The following is a 22,048-nucleotide window of genomic DNA, read 5'->3' as shown; positions in this document are numbered from 1 at the left end:
TCCACGCCCACACAGCCCCCAGTCTTTGCCAGTTCCCAAATTCAATTAACATTTGTGTCCAACTGTAGAATCACAGGCAGAAATTGCTTTCAAAACGATGTTTTCCTACTTAACATGTGATAAAACAGATCAGTTTACTAATCTAGACATTCAAAAGGAAGCCCAGATACCTAAATTCACTTCATTTTTTTCAGTTTGCCTTCTGATGTGGTAGACATTAAAGCATGACTTGGACATGATTTAAGCATTTTTCAGTTTAAACATGCACCGACATATTCATAAACATCCATGAACTCTCCATATTAACTGGTTTCAGCAGCGAGGCTGCATAAATTGCCACTTCTTGCAATGCTGAAAGACTAACTGTTGTTTACTTTGTACAAGGTCCAGGCATTCATTTCTCAGTACCCATTCATTCTAACGTTGTTCAGTTCACTGAAAACGCAAAGGTTTTCATGCACACTGCTGGATCTAAAAGTTGTGGAAGTTCTCTGGGACGCAAGCTGAGGCTTCACAGTCACCTGAAGATATTTAAGGTGAGCTTAGTCATAGTCTTAGTCATTGATTTAGGCTCTGTAACATTCTGCTCTGACAATTTGTGGCAAATGTGGCCAAACTCAAGAAGGGAATATTATAAGCATGTTGTTAAATCAAATCAAATTCAATGAAACTCAATTTTGTCAAAACAGCCGACAATTTTAAACCCTCAGGAAACAAACAGTAACTTTATGCACCTATCATTATGGTAATCATGTTGTTTGTTCTCATTATCCTGAGTTACACAAAGTCCACACACTATACTGAAATTCAATTTCAGATCTGTTATTGGGTATATTTTCACCTCTCTGTGTTGACAGATTTGTGCCTGTGTGTCTACCTGCCTTTGAAGGCCAAACTGCAGTATTTTACCTTGTGTAGCCACTAATTGACACAGAGCACATCCTCACTCCTCCACATCCCAGCTTGATCGCTCTACTGCTGTAGATCACAAATACTTCCCTCTCTATCTGTTTTTCCTCACTATTTTTCTCTTTCTCACCAAAGTCCTTGGAGGTCCAGTTAACAGTGCCTGCCTGCTCTTCCCTCCTCCTCTATCGTCTTCTCCATCTTCCATTTATCACTGCTGCTCCAAGTTTTTTATTTTCTTCTCAGAAGGTGATAGGAGCTTGCAGGCAAGCGCTCGGGAGAGTTTAAGCTGTTTGTCTGCGGTTCGCTTCAAGAGCTTCCGGGGCCTTTAAAAGGACAGGGAGGTCAGGGCGAGTGGAAGACAGAGAAGGTTGTCCAGTTCGGTAGCTAAAGGGTCCTTAAACGAATCTCGCCCGAACACTTTTATGTTTACTCTCCTTTGCAACATCACCCAACTTAACATGTGGACTGCACTCAGTTTTTATATTAAAAAAAAGGAAAGAAAACATTTCCATTTCTGTTATGGTAATGAGACCCACAAACAAAAAAATACAAGTTCAATGGTGCTACTCCTCTTCAACTCTGAGGCCAAAGTTCAAGCATAGATGCCCAGAAGGAACAGAAGACTTTCTTAAAGGAGGCCATTTTGAAAACAATGTCAGTAAATGACTTCCTCGACAACAGAGAAAACACATTTTTATCTCCAAAAGAAAACGCCACAGGGATGCTCAACTAAAACTTGATTTTTTTTCCTCTGCTTCTGGTGAAAGTTAGTACAAGAAAACAGCAGCAGAGTGTGGGGGTAATGTTTAGTTGGGTGTGTGGAACTGGGCGAGTTCCTTGTCACACCACTCCCTAAGAGGCTGCTTGGTGGGAACACTGCCTCTGGCTGTCCCCGTCTCCTTCTCTTTCTCTCATTATTTTTATCATGCTCGCTTTCTCTTATGTTTCCTCTTGTGTCTCACGTTCCCTCGTCCCCACCCTCTCCTTCCCATCTCTGTTTGTCTCTGCTTTCTTCGCTCAGAGCGTTGCTGCGGTACAGGCCTCCCACCGAGGAACAAGGCTGAATTTTCCATCCCCATCTCTGCCTCTGTGCCTCCCTCTCATTTCCCCACATCTCTCCTCCAGCTCTTTTTCTCTACTTGTGTCCTCCTTTTTGTGTTCTCCCTCCCAAGCACACATCACCACCCACACCACCATCCACCCAACTCTTTTCCCCTTTTCCCACTTTCCTCGAACTTGCTTCCTCTTGATGGCTGCTCGTGTTTGAAGTGAAACAGCAAAATGCCCTCCCCGCAGGCATTATATTCACAAAGCACACCGCCGACCAAAATAGGGGGTGAGAACAAGGCACCTGCTTGCTGCGTTAGCCATTTAGAGAAATCCCATTCCAACTCTGTCCGACTGGAAAACCCTAACCGGAGCACAGCGTGCAATTATTTTCCCTCCCCAACACCTATTTACTTGCTTTCTCTTGCTCCATCACTCCCTCTCTTTCTGTTTTAGCTTAAGCTGCAGTTTTGCTTTACTTACAGTTGCTACTCAGCGTTGGAAGTAATGAGGATCTTGGGAGAGCGCTTGTTTTGCGAGCCACTGCAGGCCTGTGTTCATCCCCCACAGGGAGAGTTAACTGGCATTAGCCCCCAGCTTGGAGAGGCATTGACTTGCACCCATTGAGATCTAAACCACCGTTATTGTAGCCTGCTGTTTATCTGCCTCTTCCCCCTAAAGACATGGCAAATAGGGGGTATTACCTTGGCGTGTGTTTGTTGGGTGGTGCAGGTGTGAGCACATTTATAGCCTAAGGGTTGTATTAGGAGATGGTGCTGAAGCAGCCCTTTCTCTGTCTTCTATGCCAGTTTATTAGTCCTCACTGTACTTACCTCAATTTATCCAAAATGGCCCTCACTGCTACAGGGGGTCTGTTTTTTTGAGAAACGCTTGGAAAGTTTGTGTAAGTGTGAGTGAGTGAGTGTGTGTGTACATGCGTGTGTGTTCATGCAAGCAAGCAAATACATTACTCTGTCTTTATGTAAACATATATCTGCATACTTTTGCAAGCGTGTACACACACGGCAGCTAACTCACTCGCGTACCATTTCAATAAGTCTTTTTTCACTGAATATCTGACTGGCTTTTTCTCCATCAATGTCACTCGCACAGACACGCACACACACAGTAGCTCCCGAGCTCCATATTTCTGGGGCCCTGAAACAAAATAGAAATATGGCCACAAGTGTTCTCCCTCGGCTTTGAACTTAACCAGCATTTGCGTTTGAAACCATGATGAAAAAAATCTTCAAAGACCACACTCCCTCTCTTCAAAGGAGACTCGGGGTTACCTCAACAGTCCTTGTGGAAGGGAAATTTAATGTGTGTATTGGGTTTTTAGCGAGGAGCATTATCTCCAAAAAATGCAATGAACTTTCATTACTTTCAGCCCTGCCGCCTTGTGTCGTAAGAAAAGAGTCAAAATTGGAGGTGTTTGCTAAATGGCTTTTTACAAAGAGGAAGTAACAGTTATTTGAATCTTCAGCTGCATTCTGCAAAGCATCACCCTTGACAATGCCTTATAGTTTTCATGCAGCATGTTTTTACTCAACCTCCATTAACTGGACAAACCTCACAGGTCAGTGTTAAGGACAAACTTTTCAACCATTGCGGTCAGACCTCTTAGAGATGAAAACATCTAATTATGAAACACTATTTAACTGTGATGAATTAAAAGAAAATGCACTCCGTATCATTGATCTCCAATGTCTTAAATTAAAGATATATATATAAACATGTATTTTTATAAACATGAGTAACAGGGCTTGTTTGTAATCAGACTTGTTTTGTTCACTTTTTAGTTGTTAATGTGCATGTGCGGAGCTGGCTTTTCATAAAGGTGTAAATTACTGACAGGAAAAAGAGGCAGGGTGATGGAGAGCAGGACAACAATATATTTGAACACCACTGATTGTTACTGGTGCTAATTGTAGTGAAACACCTGTGGGAACACCAGTATGATCAGCAAAACATGCAAAAAGAGGAACAATTAGATAAAAAAACACATTCAATGACACACATTTATTAGTCAAAGTTATCTAAAACAATACAGAATGTGGAAATACATGTATATATTTGTATTTAAGAGCACTAAAATTCCTGGTTAAAAAAAAAAAAAAACATTTACAGCTGTAACATTTAAACATAAAAAATAAGGATGAGAGAAGAGCGAAACATGCCCAAAAATAGCAATGGGAGCTGAATGTTTGATGCAAAATGCCAGAAAATACCTGATACACACTACAGACTATGTGTATTCTAAGAGCAACTCATGCCTGATTCTGTGAAGTGGCATTTAAATATAAAGACAGCCTGTACAGAAAGTTTATTATGACTTCAATGAGTTTTATTAATTGTGGAGCAATAGTTGCAATCATACAATGTGCTGGGGAAAGAGGGGACTTCACCCAATGATTTGATAACTTTTAGCAGCAATAACTTGTAGTAATAGTTTTCTATATGACGTTTTCAGTCTCTCACATCTTTATAGCTATGCTGCATGAGGTTTGCAGCCGTTTGCTTATGCACGGCTCTCTTAAGGTCTCACCACAACATTTCAGTCAAAATGAGATCTGAACTGAGATAGTGCCACTACAACGTCTTGTTTCTTTTCTTTCTCAGGCATTCTGTGTTAGATTTGCTGGAGTGTTTGGGATCAATGTCCTGTTGCACGACCCAGTTTCAGCCAAGCTTTTAGCTGTCAGAAAGATGGCCTCACATTTGACTCTAGAATAAGTTGGTATACAGCGGAGTTTGTGGTTGATTCAATAATGTGTCCTGCGGCTGCAAAACAAGCCAAAATCATCAGCTTCCGCCACCTTGGGGTGAGTTTGCTGGGATATCCACTCCTGGAAAGATAGACAACAATCTTGAACATTTTCCACTAGTGAATCATCTTTCTTTCTTCAGAATGATGGACTCCTTTAACCTTATAACCCTTCTCAAATTGAAGGCTAGCAACAGTTGCTACTCTAAGATCATTGCTGATATCTTTCCCTCTTTTTTTATCTTGTGTTCTGTTACATTAAACTTTTGAATTGAAGAGTGTAACAGAGACCACCAAAATGTATTTCCTTTTCTCCACTTCTCCTGTTAGTGGTGAATCATTTGTGGTGCAGATAGCCTTTGTTGCTAAATGTTGTTAATATGGTAACAGTTTTTGATGTTGGAGAGTAATAATAGCATGACTTTTGTAAGTGTGCACATTTCTGCATCACAGTTTGAGTTGAGGATCTGCATCTGCCCCTGCATGGTGGAACCATTTCCATATAATTTATTTGTTTTACATATTTATTCATGGCTAGTAAAGACAATCTTTCTGCGGGCAAGAGAGGTATACAGTCAGTTCCTGCTGACATTTAGCTCTCCCTTCTCTCCTCTTTCTCGGCAGCATATGAAGAAGAAATGCACGTCAGAGATCCTGCCTATGAATTATTAATAGTGTGGATTAAAAGTGCCAGGACTCACTGTGGAGCTTGTTTGTTTTATTTGGACGTAATTATTTAATGGCACCTTGTTAAAAATTATAGAGAGGAGACAAGAGGATTGAGGCAAAGGAGGAGGGGAAGATATGAAAATGCAAGAAGAGGCTTTGTTTGACAGTAATTGGCAGTGCAATAATTTCAAAGTGTGCAAAGTTTCCTTATTCAATGGCAAAAAAGAAGGGAGAAGGAAGGAGGCTCAACTACACTAATATATCTACTTTTTAGTTTCTTTTTTCAGGTTGGTCCTCAGATGAGGTTTTTTTTCATTCCTTCCTTTTATTTCTTTGTCTCTCACACACAACTTTGCTGTAATTTCATCACTGGTGACAGTTTACATGAGTTTGTGAGGGGAGTGGGGCATAGAGTGCATTGTTCTTCATGCCTGCCTCAACATTGGCAACACCCACAGACACACAGTACAAACTACTGCCACTACCATCGAAGCAAATAGAGTCTGACAGCAGAGCGGGTGCCAGGCACATATCCCTGAACACACGCACTTACACTCACACAGAGGCTAGCCTTTAACGTAGGGTCGATTTCCATAGTTTAAGGGTTCAGCAAACTGCTGCTGGCATCCTTTATCCTCTCTACCTCCCCATCTGAACCTGTGTTGCAGCTAATTCTATCCCTGTGGCAACAAGTAGCCTTGACCCCTTACAACAAGCTTAAGGCTTCTTCAGTCAGACACACAAACACGTGCTACTTTAACACTGCAACAGAGCCCAGATACACTGGTACCAGAGCAGAACACATGAGAATGCACACATATATGGAGTGTATATATGTGATACTAAAGCCATCGCACATAATAACCTATTTTACTCTCAACTTACAGGTACTTTTAGTATTGAATACAGAGCTATAATTTGTAATGGAGTATTACATTTACTTATTTCTTCCACTGCTGGTAGAGGCGCACATAAAAACCCATAGCCAGTGTTTCTTGTGTTATCTCAGAGTTGCTTCAGCGTTTGCATACTAATGTTTCTCACTCCCTCCCGCAACACAGTGACAGACTAACTAATCGAATATTCTCTCTTTGAAGCAGCGCCGCTGGATCTATTCAAGTGTGAGGCGGGGGGTCTGTGTGTGTGTGAGTGTGTGGATGTTTCAGTACATATCTTATGTGCCTCTGTGCTCTTATGTGTGCATCCTTGTGTGCTTTGGTGTGTTTATTTACACTTGTTTGTGCAATTACTTTTACGTCTGTGTATGCTACGTATTGCGTGCTGGAGTGTGAGGAGGCGGTGGGTGGATGGAAATGTTGTTTATGCATTTTTATGCAAAGCAATTATGTTGACTTAATTGGGTTTGTTTATGTGGAGAGTGTGTCACCTCCAGTCATGTATTACTGCTGGCGTGGACACATAACACACACACACACAACGCACTTCTCAAAATAGCACGTATTCTACTGAGTAATTGAATAATGTGAATTGTTTCCTCTATAGTACCAGGCTTTATATTTGTCAAGTTTTGAGATCACTGTGGCAACATAATGGTGTTATTATTATAGTGCTATAACTGTACTTCATAAAAATAACATTAGCCACATATTTCTGTTTTTTATCAAGGCAAGTCCAACTTTATACTGTATTTACTGAACATATATATTCCCCTGATGTCTGGGCTTGCTGCTTTTCATTTAAGTTTGATCTCATTATATTGAACAGTGAAATGTCCACCTTAGCAATAAGCATTTACAAGCAGATCAGTCTGAAATCCTCACGTCCTTTCCTCTCCTCGTTGTCTCCTGTCTGAATCCAAAGATAAAAGGTTAATTTGCCATCTCGCTCCTTCCTCCAGGCCAAATCAATCCACCATAGTCTCCGTCTGCCATTGTCCTAATCAGACCCTCAACTCACTATTGGATTTCAATGGAACAGGCACAGCCCAAAGACCCGCACAGCCACCTAATCAATTATCCTGAAATGGCTCAGGCTTTCTCTAGGGGGTCACTCTGGTTTTAATGCTTACACAAGGAAGTAGCATCAGGTCCGATGACTTGCTATGTCCTCTGGAAGTGCGTTTGTTGTTTCGCTAATTTGCAACCACAAACAAGTTTACATTATGTTTGTCTGTTAAGGCTGAATTTGGCATTAAACCCTCTAAGCAAAGCCTTTGTGTCTGTTGTCAGTGAAATTACAGGAAACTTACTGAACCAAGCTACTTTTGTGCCACTGAAAGAAATGCAGAGAGAGAAAAATAAAAGTGGTTGTTTACATCAGTTTGTGTAGTTTTCTTCAGTTTTCTATCAAAGCAGATTGAAAACATATAAATTTATTTTCAGGTGACCTCACTTTCAAACAAATGATTTAATGTGACAGCTTTCCTTTCAGGGATCGGATCATATCCACAGAGTTCATGTCACATGAATCTTCAAACACTGACTTCATGTTGCTCTGCAGGTTCAACCCCTCAGAGCTCTGGAAATGGACCAGATGGAGCCCACCCGCCGATCACACGCTCGCCAATGGCTCAGGAGAGAGGTGAGTCTATGTATATGTGAGTGATGACCAGAGGCAAGCTTTTTGTTTCTTGGCAGGGAATCGGGAAGATGGAATGTTCACAAGGAAAAGTCAATGTGTGTGTTCATGCAAAGCTATTTTTTTGGTTAAAACTTACTTGCACACCATGTCCTCACAGGACCCAGCTCGTACACGACACTGCACGAAAATAGTGTCAGAAATTCTGTTTTTCAAAAATCCACACTGTCCATTATCGACTCAAAACAAGACTCAAATGGAAAAAGTTTGTTTCTTTGCATAAAACACCACTGAAGATTACAGAGCATAGCAAAGATAAAACAGAAATTGCATGTTGGCAAAGTTCAGAGAATAGCAGTGGCTGTCATGGAAATTATTTTCAGTCTGAATGAGGTCTGTCAGTGCAAGACTTTAGATACACTGATGTAGACAAATTATTTGACGTTACTGACTCAATAAAACCAGTTCCGCAAGAACCGCACTGCTTTACAATGGTACGCCAGTAAACTTTATCCTTTGAAATCAGCTCGATCGTTTGATAGTTGCACTTTAGTTGGGTACAAACAAAAACAGACAAAAGGGCTGAGCATTATGTTTCATCCTTTATCTTTTTTTTTTTACATTTTTTCTATTTCTTTATATGTATATTAATGATGTTCAGCATCTAAAATATTACATTTCCTGTATTTGCAAGATGAGAAGTATATATTTTTGGTTTGGGGAATGATTTTAATGTGATTACAGATAGTGTGGTAAGGGAAATTAATAAAAAAGGTGATTTAATGATATCAAATAATTTTCAAATTGGAATACGGTAAAACCGATGACTCATTTACAATGGTTATAGATGGCATGTTAGTTGAAAAATGTTTTGAAGTAGCATTTTAAAGTGTTACTCTAAATCATAGTCTCATGTGGTAACCTTGCAGTATTATATATAGTATAGTATAGTATAAAGTGTTGCAGTATTGAATAAAAGTAAGAATGTCTTTCAGCACCTCGGATTCCATATTTCACTTGCATAGAGGTGAGGGCCAACACACACACAACAAATACTAAACCTTTGTTTTTCTTACAAAAGAAAGTGGTTCAACTTTTGGACAAGGTGTATGCAAGAAATCACAGCAGCATATTTTACAGCATATTTTATAAGTATTTTATAAGTATTTTATAAGTCTCTATAACGTTTTTGTTTGGTAAGAATGTGACACGTTCATTCAATTTCTCCAAGACATTGTTCAGATTATGTTTGGCCACAACTTGTTGCCTAAAGCTTGTTGCATGAATGCTATCCCACAAGCCAAAGACTCTGGCCAAACTGGCAGTTTTATCTATCAATTATGACTTCTTCTCGAATGTTACTAAAAACAGCAGAATTGCTTGTTTGAAAAAAAATAATCTGCATTCATACAACACTGCAAAAAGCATAAAAGACTGTAAAGTAACCTCAGTGAAAATCCATGGCTGTGATGGTCACTCACTGTCACTCAGCAAAGAGCAGCTATCATCACACTGAGACAGAGGGGCAGAGGGAGGCACAGTGAAAGGTTATTTCCCAACACGATGAAATCAAGTAGGAGATTTAATGCTGCTCTCTAATGCTTGTAAACCTCGAGCTCCCCCCAACCCTATACAGGAAAGCACAGGGTGGTTAACAGGGTTGGCTGTTGTTTTCTGCTGGGTTTTTTTCTTGGGTTGTTTTGGCAAGGATTACCCCCCCTTCCTCCTCTACACATGCGCCCCACTTTGCACAAGTGCTGGCCTCCCTAAGAGCCTCTCTCCACTCTTCATTTCCATAAATCCACTGAATGCCCCCCACACCCACCACCACCACTACTTTCTCTGCTTTGCTGTCTGCCTGTTGTTGTCCGACTGAGAGCTTCATTCACTTTGCCAGAAAGAGAGAAAGGTTTGTGTTTCTGTGTGTGTGTGGAGAGGGAACGAAGCTCAGAGAGAAAAAAAATCCTTGAATGTGTTATTTGCTTTTAGCACTGTCTGCACAATGTTCCTCTCCCCATCCATTTTCCAGGCAATTTAAAGTGCGGTATTACACACTGTATTTTTTTCTCCTCCTCGCCCAGAATCCCCTTACCCTAATGGAAGCAAAACATTACAATAATGTCCTCGCTCCTTAAACCCGGCACTCGCAGCCTAAGCACTTTCAGGCCCCAATCGCTCTTTCCCTCCCACACACTGCCTTGCTTTCTGTCTTGGCCTTCATTCTCTTTGCCGCGGATGCAAACACACACGTGCAGAGCTTTTATTGCTCCCTTTCTTTACCCCCCCTCGCACACAAACACTCAGAAACACAAATATGTGCAAGCGTGAATGTGCACATCCATATAGCGAAGAGCATTTTAAAACTTGTGCCTCCCTCCCCTTTCCTCACAGTTTCTCCGACTCTCTGAGCAGAAACAAGGAATTACACAAGTGTCAGCTTGCACTTTCCATCGTTATCCTAAACCCCAGACTCACTAAAGAGTTGGTCTGTGCGTGCTCATTCAACAAAGCAGATAACTATCAAAGTTTACAGTCGAGCAGACCCAATCCATTTACACCTAATCTGCAACAGTGAACTCACACACACACTTTTCCACAGCCTCTCTTTTCCCTCAATGGCTGTCCAGCGACCTTTCCCCATTTGTGGTGGATTGGGAGACCTTTCTGTGGGTTTTAAGGACGAGCGGCGCAGCTTGAAAGAGCGAAGCCCAGGCGAGGATCGCTCCAAATGTCAATTTGAATGGTTCAGGCAAGTTTGGACCTGAGAGGTTTTGACACGTCTATTGATAGAGCGGTTTAGAATAACACAGTAGCCATGGTCAAATCACTGGCTTTTCTGTGGAGAGCAGAGCACATGTCTTAACTCAAGCGTTCCCACTCTTTTAAAACCACACTCGGCTTTTGCAGCTATGTACATATTTGAAGCCATGTCTGTACTTGACCTGTTGTTTTGTCAGTGATAACATTCACTGAATGTTCTCTGTGTGTTTTTATTTGTGCTGAGGGTTCCTTTTACATGTCATCTTGTATGCTTTAGTTAACACTCATTTCATGCTATATTACTCACCAAAGTGTATCCATGAGTAATAAGAGCTCATGCTGAGGCAAAAAAATCGGGGCTGAAGGTTCTTCCTACGTGAAAAAGTTAGATAAATATACCTGTTTGTTGCTTCAAGAATTGGCCTTGCATCGTGCCGCAGTCAGCATCTGATTTCACAGAGTAGCCACAGTCACTACTGGAGATCTCTGAGTTTAAGCAAATAGAAAGTTAACATTGTCTTTTATGTCTGTTTGTGTGTTTTAGGGTTTATGTCCAACATGCAGAGGAACCAGTCTGGTTCCCAGTTTGCCTCCCCACAGTCCGGGACTCCCATGTCCCCTCACCCATCCCCTGGGGGCCCATTGTATCCTGGTATGGGTCCTTACTCCCAGAGTGGCCCCACAGGTCCTTATGGACCGCAAGGACCCCAGTATGGACATCAAGGTTAGAGCCTGTTTTCCCAGATGTACACTGTGGTGTAAATCAATGCTGACTATAGTACAATGACAGTTAAAGGAAGAGAAAGTTCTGAGAAGCACTGATTAGGAGTGTTTCATATGAGAGGAGCAACATAAATAATAACCTGAATGTTAACATGCTTGAAAACATGGATTACAGCTCAGTTACAATAGTTTTCCAGTGTTTAATGTACAGTATTTGTAAATGTTGCTGTGATCTGGCTTTGTCACTCTCATATTATTTTTTTACTCCTTTTTTTAAATGATTTTAACAAATCATATATTCATTTGAAGTATCACATTAGTCTTTTGGCTGTTTTCAGGTCAGGAATTACTCTTTTATCCTCTGAGTGGTGATTTTCAGCCATGTGCTATCTCTTAATTACATAACCACAGTCCATTATGTGAAACAGGTTGTAGAATTTCAGTTCTAATATGAAAAGGATTTTGTATCATAATCTCTCTATTTTTTCTAAAATTATAGCAACTTGTCTACACAAAGTAACAGATTTAGCTGCAAATTATTTTGAATTTAATCTTTACTGAAGCATTTGAATGTGTATATAATCTTCTTAAGCCCAATGTGCTGATCTGTTTCCATGTTTAATACATGTTGTCTAACCAAAAGCTATATAAGCATGTATTTTGTTGCTCTTATTAGAAATAAAAAGTATTGCAACATAAAACAGATAACAACTCCTGTGAGTTCAACAGTGCTACAGTTTAAGAAACTTCACTGATAAAAAGAAATGTGAGAAGTGGATTTCCCAGAAATTTTAACTCCCCAGAAAGATCACAATGAATCATTAATAATAAAAATCTCCTCCCCTATGTTCACTTCAATCTGACATCACATCACGCGGACCAGCTTCGACTTACTGACCAGTCATGTTGGGAAGATGAGTGGCATCCACTCAGTGGGATTATAGTGGAATTTAGCCTCAGATGGGAAGAGCCACATTTGTCATTTTGTAAGACTTTTGTCCCCCCTCTCATAGTCACTCTGGGCCCTGACAGCAGTGTCACTGGTGTCAAAGTGAGGTTGATGATTAGGAATACAAAAGGGCTCATTTTGAAAGACATTTCCATTCTCCGTTTTTATCTCACTCTACTTTCCTTCCATCTAAAAACTCTCTGGTACAGTTTTCTCTCAGCATATGTGGTGGGGCTCACTGTGGGCATTAAAAACCAATGTGACTCTGAATATTCATGAGATACTTGAACCCTGGATAGACCTCTTGGCCCTCCTCATGATATGATTATGAGGTAGTTCCAGAGTGACAAGGCTGACTGACATGTCAGGGGGTTTGGTCACTGACTAATGATCTTCATATCTCTTGAAATGTTTGGATATTAGCCACAAAGAAAAGGGACTGAAGTTATACAGTTTTTCATTTTTTTCACAAGTTTCAGAATGATGTTTGCTGATGTTTGGTGTTTCGCTATACCTATATCGACAGTAACCACAAAATTAAGAAATATCAATTCCACCCTGACTCTAGTATTGTGACAATCTAACTAATAATTCAGAATAGCAGCTTTCTCACACTTCTTGATACTTGAAATCAGTATGAAAAATAAGGACTTCTGTTGTAGTTTTGTTCTAATAATACTTGTTGTATTGAAATTCGATGATCTACTATGTGTATTTTCTGAGTTGTTTAAAACAAGATGCTCGCAAAAATTCTAAATTTCCTCTCCTCATCACACTCTTGGGGAGTAGTGGAAGCTTTTTGTTGCAGAAAACATACATGCATAAGACTACAAATAGTACTAGAAGTAATTTCACAGTTTTGCACTCTTTATATAAATTATCATTTTTTATGAATTTCCTTCTTCTAAGTGTTATCAGTGCAGTAACAATGTGTCTGTCTGCTCTTAAATAATAATTTGAATATTTCCCTTTCATCAGTAGTCTTTTATTCAGTTTTTCACTGAATATAGATTTATTTGATGAGCCTTTCATAAAACCAGCCACATCAACCATCAGTTATGGCTTTTTCTGATAGTCTAAAGAAAAAAAAGCAGCCACATTTCATGAAATTTAGGGGGGAAAAAGTCTGGATCATTCTCTATAATTAAGCATTCTCCGCCCGCTTGTTTTTACCAACATGCAACTCCCAGCCATCCAACAAACATTGACATCTGCTGTTGTACTTCGTTTTCTGCCTTTGGCGACAGATCAGGCGAAACATTGCGGTATTTCTTTGCTGAATGCGTGTTTTAATGTGTCACCTTGATAAATGCGCCCATCCGCACGTGTGTTTTCCCAAATTTGCGGCCTCTCTCTCACATTTGTTAATGTTGATTAATAGCCTTAATGCATTTGGTATTTGGTCTCCCTTCTCCTCCCACTCTTATCTCTTAATATGACTTTGGCTGGGCTGACAGCCCAGTAAGCAAAGAGAAATAGAGAAATTAAGTAAGCAGAGAGAGCGACAGTGAGGCGGTCTACCCTGGAAGGAGCTCTGGAGGCAGATGAGCGTGAAATCTCAGTTGGATGACGGGAGCGTTGTTCCCATCAGAAACGGAGCAGTTCAGTCCCGCTGTCTCCTCATCACACTCATAAAGTGTACATTCTTTTTGTGTAATCTTGTTAAAAAAATAACATGCTTACAACTGACTCCCTTCTGTACTGCATCAGCACTGTTGAATATTTTCACAGTGCTTGAGTGGCTGCATTTGTCAAGAAACCCAAAAATACTGTATTTACCCATGTCACCTACACAAAGAAGTTAGACACATACACTCACCATAGCGGACACTCTAATCTGTTACCCTCTGTCACCTCAACCGTGGCCTCTGATTGCTGTTATTCACTTTCCACCTTATGTAACACATTTGTTGGCAGCTAGTCAGGAAATAGTGCTTTAAAACAAATGCAGTTAAGGAGATTGTTGTGGTAAGAAAATGTATGCAATTTTGCAATTCCAGAAGCTGTAAGCTAGTAAGTCTTCAAACAACATGATAACTACTTTTTAAGAGTAGTAATAAGTATTCCTCAAGGTAAGAAGTAGATTTATGCTGTTCATGTCATAGTCTTACATTAAAGGATTCATTGCAAGTCTTCCATAGATCTGAATCAGGAATGTATGCTTGCGCATGTCTATTTTTGGCAAGAGTTGAGCCAAGTTCTGCCCTTCAATTCAGTGTTGTTGTTGTCTTTACCTTGTTATAAAGTCCATTTTAGTTCTAATCTTCAGGATTCACAGGGACTCCATGACATAGCCAGCGCCAGGTCAATAGCCTGTGTGGGGTGAACAGGCCAGACAGCTGCTGGTCATTGTTCTTAATGACAGCTCCATCTGCTTCCCTTCCCTCTCCCTAGTGCACGAACAAATTAGCCTGCACAGAAACTCACTCCAAGTCCCTGAACTCTGCACTGCCGTTTTTCTTGGCTTGCCTGTGCTGGGAGAGCTTTAGCTTGTGTTTCTTTGTGTAGTCTGTGATATAACATTTTCAGCAATGGCATACACAACAAGGCTCTTTGTAGCTCAACAAGGAATAAAAAAAGTTCTATGATTCTGTAACGTAAAAGGCTTTTATCAGTTGTAAACAACTACAGTACAGCTTGTGAAATCAACTATATAAGCTTTGTGAGACTGCAGGAGGATATGGCCCTTTTACAAACAATACTTAGATATTCTGTAGTTGTTTCCAGAGATTTTTGATTAGATCAGTCTGTGTTTTTTTGCAGATTGAGCTCACCAAAGCTTTGTCACTCCTCTGTTTTCTCACCATCTTAATGAGAGCTCTCGCAGAGAGAAGACTGCTCAGTGATTCCAAAAAAATATTTAAGCTGCTAAATGTTTACGGCTGTCCTTTGAAAGCCCTCTTCATTCAAAGTTACACTGATCTCTCATGGTTTGTGTTGATATCAGGCTCTTCTTAGGAATCAAATGACTCCAACAGCTGTTTTCAAGACACGCACTTGGACATGGGTCAGAGCCAGCATGTTGAGAACAGTGGACCCATAGTCAGACAGGGGAGGAGGATATTATGCCATTACAGGAAAGAGGTTTGGAGCCTGTCTCAGCTCTGCTGTCTCTCCCACTCATTGCATAGCTCCCTCCACCACATACCCCCTCAAGGGGGTTCAGCACTCTGCTGGTAATGACCATGCTTCAGACAGGACTTTTAAGCCATGGTGCCTTGCCGGAGCCACAATGTAATTCGGCCCCCCCAAAAAAAGAAAAACCGATGACTCAAGCCAGTGCCTAGGGGAGGGAGTGGAGTCCATGGAGGAAATTGACAGTGTGTGGAGCTCAGCAGCCCCAAGGCGCACCCCAGCCCTGCTAAGGCTCAGAAACCCTGGCGGGGAAGGTGATGAGATAGCTGGGAGAGAATGTGGGGGCCTCAGGCAAGAAAAACTATCTATCCCAGCAAGTCATAATGAAGAGTGAGTTTTAAAGTAAGTGAAGAAACCCTTGTTGTGTAAATGATGTGTATTGAACTGCCACCTCTCCAACTGAAACCATCTTTCTCCAACTAAAGTCACCAAAAAGAAAACAAATAAAGATGTTATTATTCATTTCTTTTATTCATGTTCAGCCACATGTGGAAGCAGACAGCCTGCACCCTCTCCTGTCCTTGGCAGCTCAAGCATGTAGCCGTGTAATCTGCGTTCCACTCCTTATTGATGGAGTTCATAAGTCCGGAGGGCGCATTGCTGCACCATCATACCTAACTCTACTGTAGACAGGAGAGTGACTGCTCCGGCTGTTAGTGCTGGATGGTCCAGTCTGCTGAGGAAGCAGTAGACGGTAATCTTCTCGGTCACACTCCAGCTCACTCCAGCTCTCCCCCAGGACTGAAGGGATTAAACCCGACGCAGGATATAGCGTCCACCAAATGCGTGACCGTGCCGGAAATTTCCATGTAATTGTGAACGAAGCACCGTGAGCTCTTCTTTTCCATCTCCTCCCTTCCATCACACTATAAATATCACCAAGACTCCCCAAAGGCACCAAATGTCATGAAGCAGGCAAGAAACCAAGACTGTACTACAAGGACACAAGAAGGTGCGAATAAGAAATTACATCCTCCTTGTCCTCTTTTCCGTGTATCCCTCCCTGATTAGTTTAAAGGAGTACACACTTCTGTGCATACAGGTAAATGCTAACACGTGCAGCTAACACTGCATATTAGCTTATACTTCAAAGACTTCTTGAACATCAGTAGAAATCAGAAGTCTTCACATGAGGTCAATGCCGTGTAAGATTGACAACAAAGATTAACAACTTCATACTCCTTTCTAGACAGAACTTAAAGTCATCCAAATCTGGAGGCATTTTTAAGATGAAACATATCCTCATTTAAGCTTTTTGAATATATATTTGTAATATAATTTTCCCCTTTTTTCTCCTAAATTTTACCCCAGAAAAGATCCAACTTCCTCATCTGATGTAATCTAATAGTACCTCCAAAGTCATTAAAACTCTTACGAAAATACCTTGGAGTTTGAGGCTGAGTCCTCAGTCATTTTACAAAGTAGGTTAGAATTCTTTTTGTCCTTGTAGAAGCACTCTAGCACAGCACCAATCTTTCAGTAAGTGAATCGTTCTTGTCAGAACAAGACTCATTGGAAAGCTTTGCATTAACACTGTCCCACTGCTATTCTGTCTGTCCCTCCACCAAGGCAATCATAGCCCACAACCACAGCACTTTGAATGGTAGTGCATCAACACTGATAAGTTCTCTCAACCCCGCCCGCTTATTTGAGGACAAATATTTCAGCCTCATCTGTGAGACTTGGCTTAGCATTTCACCACCAGCAAGAAAACTTCAATGTACACTCTTGGAGAATTGCAGACACCCACTCGCACTTTTGGGGCTTTTTAAAAAAGAAATGCAGATTATCCAAGTGGGACTGTATGATATAAACAACTCCCCGGGAGGTGTGCTGGAGCCTTGGTCAGTGGCCAAAAACCACATAGTGTCCGCCCAGGCTATTGAGAATGCATGGCAGACAGCCATGGGTCTCAACAGCTGTCCAAAGAGGGCTGGGAGAGGTCTTTGACTGGGGCCTTGTTCATCCGCAGCAGCCCATCCAGCTGAGCTGAGAGCACAGAGGCTACAAGGCAACTTTCCCAGGATTTTCCACGACGTTGCAGGCAGTCACTTATGAATAGTCGAAATATGGAAATGTGTCATTCAGTGGTTATAAGGTCTCCAAAGTATTTTATTTGCATTCACAGAGTGGAGCAGATACACACCCATGCACACGTATACAGTGCACCCTACATATCCTCCTGTGTTCGTTAGCAGACATCCTTTCTTCCTGAACGCTTCCCTATTATAGCCCAAAACCCTTGACAGGTGTCAGCTGTACTCAGCTCACCAACTCTCCAAAGCCTCCCCAGAAATAATCCGCTTCTTTTTTTCCCCATCTCCCACAGTAGATCTCATCACAATGTCTGGACAAATTCAAGCAGAGTTACTGACTTTTATGGGAAAGACTTTTATTTTCATTCAATATAAATCCTATCTTTGGGGTTTCAGGGGGGTGGGATTTTTTCCCCACACCATATCTGTCTTGTCCTTCTCTGTTTCCGTCCCCACCCTCTGCTGCTTCTCTGTCTCTTTTGAGCTCACAGGCTTATGTCATGTGGAAAGTGTCTTCACTGAAGAAGCTCGAGGACACTGGGAAGCCATTTCCATTTTCAGAATCGTTTTTCTTCCCCCCCGTGTGGAATATTGTCATTTAACTTTCCCTCGTTTGAGCATACAGAAAAGCCTTCAGGTTTTAAAGGGACTTGATCCCCTTTTCCAGACATATTCTCAAGGGATTAAGCAGTGAGGCTCAACTAAAGCACCCTTAATCAAATCAAAATAAATAGCCCCCTTTACAATAGTAGATGCCACATTTTCCATCTCTATTTTGCAGGGGATTTGTCCCAAGAAGGGAATCTCGCGGTGGAAAAGGCTCAGTACTTGCAAAAGGAATATGATGTCATGTGCTCTTTGTGCAGGGATGTGCACAGCAGTCATGTGCATAGTAGGTGTCTTCTACTATGCCTGGATGTATGTACATGTTGTCTTTGACAGCATGGTGATTCTCTTTCAGCTTGAATTGCAGTTGGAGTCGAGCCGGGCTTTTAAGCCAAAATGGAAGGGTTTAAGTGTGCCTTAGGATAGCTTCTGGCATCATGGTCATGTGGCACTCCAGGGCAGCAAGAAAGCATTTACTGCAGATTAGAGCTCCTCTCAAGTGTTTCACAAAGTCAGCCCTAAGCTCTGCAATTGTTCCCAGGGCTATCCAGCAACCTGCAGCTGTGAAAAATGCAATCAGAAACACACCCTAAATGTTTTTTCCCTCCATCCACTGTATTTTGTAGAGGTCATGAATGAGAATTTTGTCCTGTTCTTGACATTTTTGCTCATTCCTCACCTGTCACGGTATTATTTTCTAGAAGGATGAAATTGCTGTGTATGTCATTGTTGTAGGTATAACTGTATAAGCTGACAAGCACTTTCCATTTCACTTAAATGAGGGGTTTTATAAAACCAGTCTGCGACAACAGCATTGCACATAAGTCGTTCTGTCTTTCTTAAAAACAAGGAAAGTTAAGTGTCTAAATAACAACAAACTATGTATTATCTTTGAAGTGACACTGTCAGTGTAATATGTACATTTCAAGTTGATTCACTTGTCATCTCTTTTTAGGTAACTACCCTCGGCCCTCTAACTACAGTGGAACAGCCAGCACGAGCTACAGTGGCCCGGGCCCCGGCATGACTAACAGTCTTGGGATGAACGCTACCAGCCCAATGCACGGTCAGGGGCCTGGGCAGTCCATACCTGGAGGGCGCAGCCACAGCTCAGGCAGCCAGAACAGAGTGTATCCGTCCATGGGTCCCAGTTCACCCGGCATGCCCCAGCCGGCTGGGCCAGGGATGGGTCCTCCATCTTTGGGTAATTCGAACCGGAAGGCCCAGGAGGTTGCAGCAGCTAGCATGGCAGCATCTGCCAACTCAGTTCACAACAGGTAAGAGCAGCGCAATCACTCAGGAGGTATAAATTCTTTGGTAAGTTTGATGTATTTTTAGAGATCAGCATATCTCTCTGCCTCATCCTGTGTGGTTCCTAAACAAAGTTTACTTATGTACTATATATGTATGTGCATATGAGCTAATTATTCTCTTACAAAAACAACAAGAATGCTGTCATAACAGAAATCGCCCACTCATAATTTGTGGTAGAATTAGGGCTCATAATAATCTCTATCTACATCACCGTCTGCAGAGAGACTGTTTAAATCTGCAGAGTTTGCTCTCAGGGCTTCCTCTCTTTTGTGAGCTGTTATGAACTACATTTATTTTCACACGTCTCAGAAGGTGTCTGACATTTTGATGTCCGACTTTCCACACTAAGAGCCATTTGTTGCAGAAAGACAGATTTTGGCTTGTGAGAAGCCAGTGTGGTATGAATACAGTATTGTGAAATACAGTATTGTCAAAACATGAAAGAAGAAAAAAACAAACCTCAGTCTTAACTGTGAAAACACCAGGGGGGGCAGCATTTTGATGCTGTAGCACTCTATGAGTTAAGGCTTATTATGTTTCCATCAGGGTTGTAGCTTTGACTGTTTGAGTGTTTGTGGTGCTGGAGATGGGGGGCTGTGGTGAAATTGTGTGGGCAGTAAACTTTTGCTGAACCCTGCCAGGGGAACTTGTGAAAACATGGCTGTCGCCTGAGAGGAAGGATGAGTTTCTCCACTTCCTCATATTGGTGCGTGTTTTTCATAACAATGTATCATGGGAGCAGTCTCACCAGCAATCTGCAGGCTGAAGTGGCGGATTAACATTTGTCAACGCTTTCCCATTTCTGTCAACTCATGAGTCAGACTATGAGCCAGTTGTGATATTTCAGATGAAATTTCTCCTTTAGGCTACGTCCTTATGCCAGGTCACCAGCCTACATGCAGCCCACTTCCACCCACTGGTCCCACCCTCCTTCCACCCGTCCACCACCTTCACCTCCACTCAGACCACACCATCCTCCCATCCTGCCACCCTCACATTCACAGCAACATAGGTAGGTCCCCCACTCTCACCGCTGTGCATCTGTTATGTTTTCATGTGAATGTTGTCGTGTTATATGACTAAACTTAGCTGCAATTTTTGCCGCTGAACAGAACTATCGTGATCATGAAGCACTCCCCTCACAGAAAAACGGGGGAGTCATCATTGTATCTATTGTAATAGCAATCACTGTAGTCATCAGTGACATAAGAGGCTTCTCTTAGTCACTGTAATGGCAGTGTTAGTGTGACACACACTCATAGATTCAGATTGCTGTTGGCTCTGGGACACAACAGTGTGTGCCGGTGAGGCTTGAAGGGTGCCTGACTGTATGTGTGATTAATTATGTTCGTCAGGGGGTCCAGTGCTGTACACACACCTACACACACACTGTCAGCACACGCAGCGATGCAAATGTTTGACGAGTCATTAAGAGATGGCTGTGCTGTCAATAAGAAGTGGCAAGACATGATCCCCACTGCTGGGACCAATCAGCCTGCCTGTCAGTCTCTCCTCACATCCTCACATTCACCAAGACACCAGAGAGGTGTTGCTGGAGGAGAAGTCTTGCTCTCTCCCATTCTTATGCTGTTTACAAATCTGGATTAAAAGTCATTCATTTTGATTCTGTTCCTTTTGTTTGGTGTTTTATGATTTATATTCCTTGGCATTAAACAGTCAGTAACATGTTACTTTTACTTCAACTTCACTGCAATCAAATTGGAAGCAAAAAGTCTAGTTTACTTATGGCTTTTTCTTTTGATTTTCAGTTTGAAATGTGTGTTTTTCTTCTCTTTTCTTCTGGCTGCATGCAAACTTTTCCAGTTAAATACTGTTTTATTCAAACCAATGCACCAGAGAAGAAAACAAGCACATGCAAAAAAATTTTAATAGAACAGAAGACTTATAGAAGCTGGCTTGTATAAAAAATGTGCTCACTAGATGAAACAATTGGATGCCAAAGCAAATCAGTGTTTGCAAACTTGAATAAGTTATCTTACTCTTTCCACCTTCTTTATTTAGTTTACAAAAGTAGGAATTAGTCTTCTGGCAGGCAAACTAATTTGACGGATATGTTTTCAGGATAGTCTGTCTGAGAGTATCTGCCTGTCTCACCCTCACTGCCTCGTCCGCTGTCGCTCATTCTCCCCCTTTCATCCCTGCCTGTCTGCTTCTCCTTTTCTCCTCCCACCTGTTTCACTCTTTTTACCAACTCTCCCAACTATATCGCATTCTTCGTCTCCATTTAGCTCTGTTATCCTACCCAGGCTGTTTTATCTCTCTCAGCCTTTCTTCCTTCCAATTTGCTTTTTGTTCTTCGCTGTCTCCAACACAGCCTTGTTATGTTTTTCTTCCTCAGATCCCACTTTAGTACATCTGAGGGAGATCAGGAGAAAATTGGCCTCCGAAAAACCTGCAGTTAAAGGCTTCAGCGCTCCAGTGCAACATTGTGATTCATTCAGACTTAGTTCTTCTCTGTCTGAGAAACAACTTGTTAGTCGTAGCGCATGTGTCTAGTTTCACTCTTTGATGAATCCACCCTGTCTGCCGCAACCGCCCGCTACCAACCTTCCAAATCAGGCTTAGTTAGTTAGT

The 22,048-nt window shown here is 41.6% G+C and overlaps 1 protein-coding gene across 4 annotated transcripts in view; it reads left to right on the top strand.

Moving 5' to 3' along the window:
- Positions 1-22,048, top strand: part of LOC140269880 (AT-rich interactive domain-containing protein 1B-like) — a 166,003-nt gene that overhangs the window by 120,559 nt on the left and 23,396 nt on the right. For 3 of the 4 annotated variants that reach the window (XM_072364891.1, XM_072364890.1, XM_072364889.1), the window contains exons 6-9: positions 7,853-7,933; positions 11,235-11,414; positions 19,095-19,416; positions 20,319-20,465. In XM_072364891.1, coding sequence (XP_072220992.1) covers positions 7,853-7,933; positions 11,235-11,414; positions 19,095-19,416; positions 20,319-20,465 — 730 coding nt within the window. The remainder of the gene's footprint in view (positions 1-7,852; positions 7,934-11,234; positions 11,415-19,094; positions 19,417-20,318; positions 20,466-22,048) is intronic. The other variant, XM_072364892.1, reaches the window with a different exon arrangement.

The sequence above is a fragment of the Leuresthes tenuis genome, unplaced genomic scaffold (genome assembly GCF_036924035.1).
Source record: "Leuresthes tenuis unplaced genomic scaffold, fLeuTen1.0.hap1 SCAF_15, whole genome shotgun sequence".
NCBI classification, from domain to species: domain Eukaryota; kingdom Metazoa; phylum Chordata; class Actinopteri; order Atheriniformes; family Atherinopsidae; genus Leuresthes; species Leuresthes tenuis.
This window is presented reverse-complemented; position numbering and strand designations above follow the sequence as displayed.